This window comes from Scomber scombrus, chromosome 9, assembly GCF_963691925.1.
Source record: "Scomber scombrus chromosome 9, fScoSco1.1, whole genome shotgun sequence".
Taxonomy (NCBI): Eukaryota; Metazoa; Chordata; class Actinopteri; order Scombriformes; family Scombridae; genus Scomber; species Scomber scombrus.
The window spans coordinates 18974904-18976974 of NC_084978.1; the positions used below are offsets into that span (position 1 = coordinate 18974904).

The 2071-nt window shown below is 37.1% G+C and overlaps 1 protein-coding gene across 1 annotated transcript; it reads left to right on the top strand.

The window, feature by feature from the left end:
* Positions 1-458: 458 nt before the first annotated feature.
* LOC133986222 (C-X-C motif chemokine 10-like) lies at positions 459-1800 on the top strand. The gene is made up of 4 exons (XM_062426033.1): positions 459-636; positions 858-978; positions 1316-1393; positions 1547-1800. Exons 1-4 carry the CDS (start codon positions 573-575, stop codon positions 1638-1640), a joined length of 357 nt encoding a protein of 118 aa, XP_062282017.1. The 5' UTR covers positions 459-572; the 3' UTR covers positions 1641-1800.
* The last annotated feature ends 271 nt before the right edge of the window (positions 1801-2071 follow it).

Below are 2071 nucleotides of genomic sequence, written 5' to 3' on the forward strand. Positions count from 1 at the left end.
TGGACATTGTATATCCTTTTTCAATAGACAGTACAAAGATGGTAGAAAACAATAGGAGATGGGGCCTTTACCTCACCTGTCCTGTTAACTTTATATTGCAAATAGTAAGTGCAAAACATGACCTGTTTGTTCAAGTCATTGCTTCTCGTGGTATCAAAATGAATGAAAAGTGTAAAAAGATTTTTTAACAGTGCAAGTACAGATTTGTACTTTAATTTTAGTTAAATGTTATACCTATGTGTTTCCATGTACAGTATTCACCATTATAATGTTAAATATAGTCAAATATTATAAATATGTAGAGGAGTAGAGTAGGATGATAGTGGTTTATTCTTGCGGTTTTGAGCTTTCAGTTTCCACTTGCAAAAATTCCCCATGACAACAGGAAGGATGAGGTAAGTGTTTAACAGTGCTTATAAGCTGACCCTCACCTATCACCCATCACAGTGCATCTGTCACTAAACCTGTTTCTCACTCAAGCTACACTTACTGTAGTGTCTTTCTATCATCTTCACCACAAGCAAGATTCGTTTTTAACACCGGTGTCATCTTGACCAAAGGGGAAACCAACAATGTTGAGCATCTTTAAATTGACTCTGCTCCTGGCTGCCGTGGTTTGCGTCTCTGTAGCCCAAAGTAAGTTTTTATCCCTTTTTATCATTTCAAATATACAATATTACATAGACAACACTAGGTCTGTACTCTTGACAGACAAACAACCAGAGTAACTTAATACAAAGCATTATTTAGCATTTATTTTGGCTATGTTAGTAGCTATGCACTGTAATGCTACACAGTCAAAAGGATTTTTGATTGAATTAAATCATTTTTTTATTTTTTATTTTCCCCCTCTCTAGTGAATGAAGCCGGACAGCAGTGTCTGTGTCGACGTCTCAGGAATGGAATTTCCAACAAATCTGCAGTCAAAGACATCCAGATCTATCCTGCAACCATGTTCTGTAACAAAGTGGAGATTATGTAAGAATTTGTATTATAAAGACAAAATGTAATTTGCTGTTTGAAATATTCAGTTGATATAAAAGTGCAGCTCAAACAAAGTCCTATAAGGAATGATATGCCATGTAAAATGTCACAAAATTGTCTAGCCTGAATGAAAACTCAGAGTTAGTTATAATGATTCCAACATATATTAGAGAAGAGCCACTTGACTTAAAAACAGGATTATTAACTCCTGGTGAAGCAACAACAATCAGGATACCCATCAGTCTACCTGCATGGTTCATCTGTTACATTTTAGTGAAGAAAGGGGGCTTTCTCATTCACCTGAACTCACCTCTATTGTCCTTTTCAACAGTGTCACCCTCAACAATGGCTTACGCTATTGCCTGAACCCCGAGAAAAAAGCAGTGAAAAACCTCCTGGCTGCCATCATGTGAGTATACTTCACAATATCATCTTCAGCATACACTTACCACGCACCCATGATGAAATGCCATTTTTAACATTCATATTTTTAAGTTAATATTTTAACTTTCTGCTCACTGCTGCAATGAATCTAATGTGTATCTTTGTGTTATTATGTAAGCTCCAGGAAGAAGCAGAGCACTTCTACCACAGCCCAAGCAACTCCATTCAGCGGCACTTCCAACCCAAGCAGCTCCAACACAGCTCGCAACTGATTCTCTCTTTAACTCCTCAGATTAATAAGCTCTGATGACCACTGACAAATGCACCTTCAACAAATGTAGATGTAAATGGATTAAATGCTTTGTGTATTTATCTTCTATTTATACCCACAGTATAATCTTTCACATTTTTTGTGCTTTCATTTTCTAATAAAACAAGAAAATCAAGCTAGTGTTGAGTTCTTTCCTGGTTCAAGTCTGTCTGTGTCCCACATCAAGAGTGCTACCTTGTGGTTCAGGGCTGCTAATGCAAGAAATATGCAGAATATGTGCCCATTCACATACCTCGTGATCTCATCAAGGCTTAGGTTGCCAAGCATTCAGAGTTTAAGGTGTGTTCTAGACATGATTAATATGATTTACAAGTTATTACATGTGTCCGATATCAGAGGACACCAACGCTCTGGGATTACAGGGTCAATATC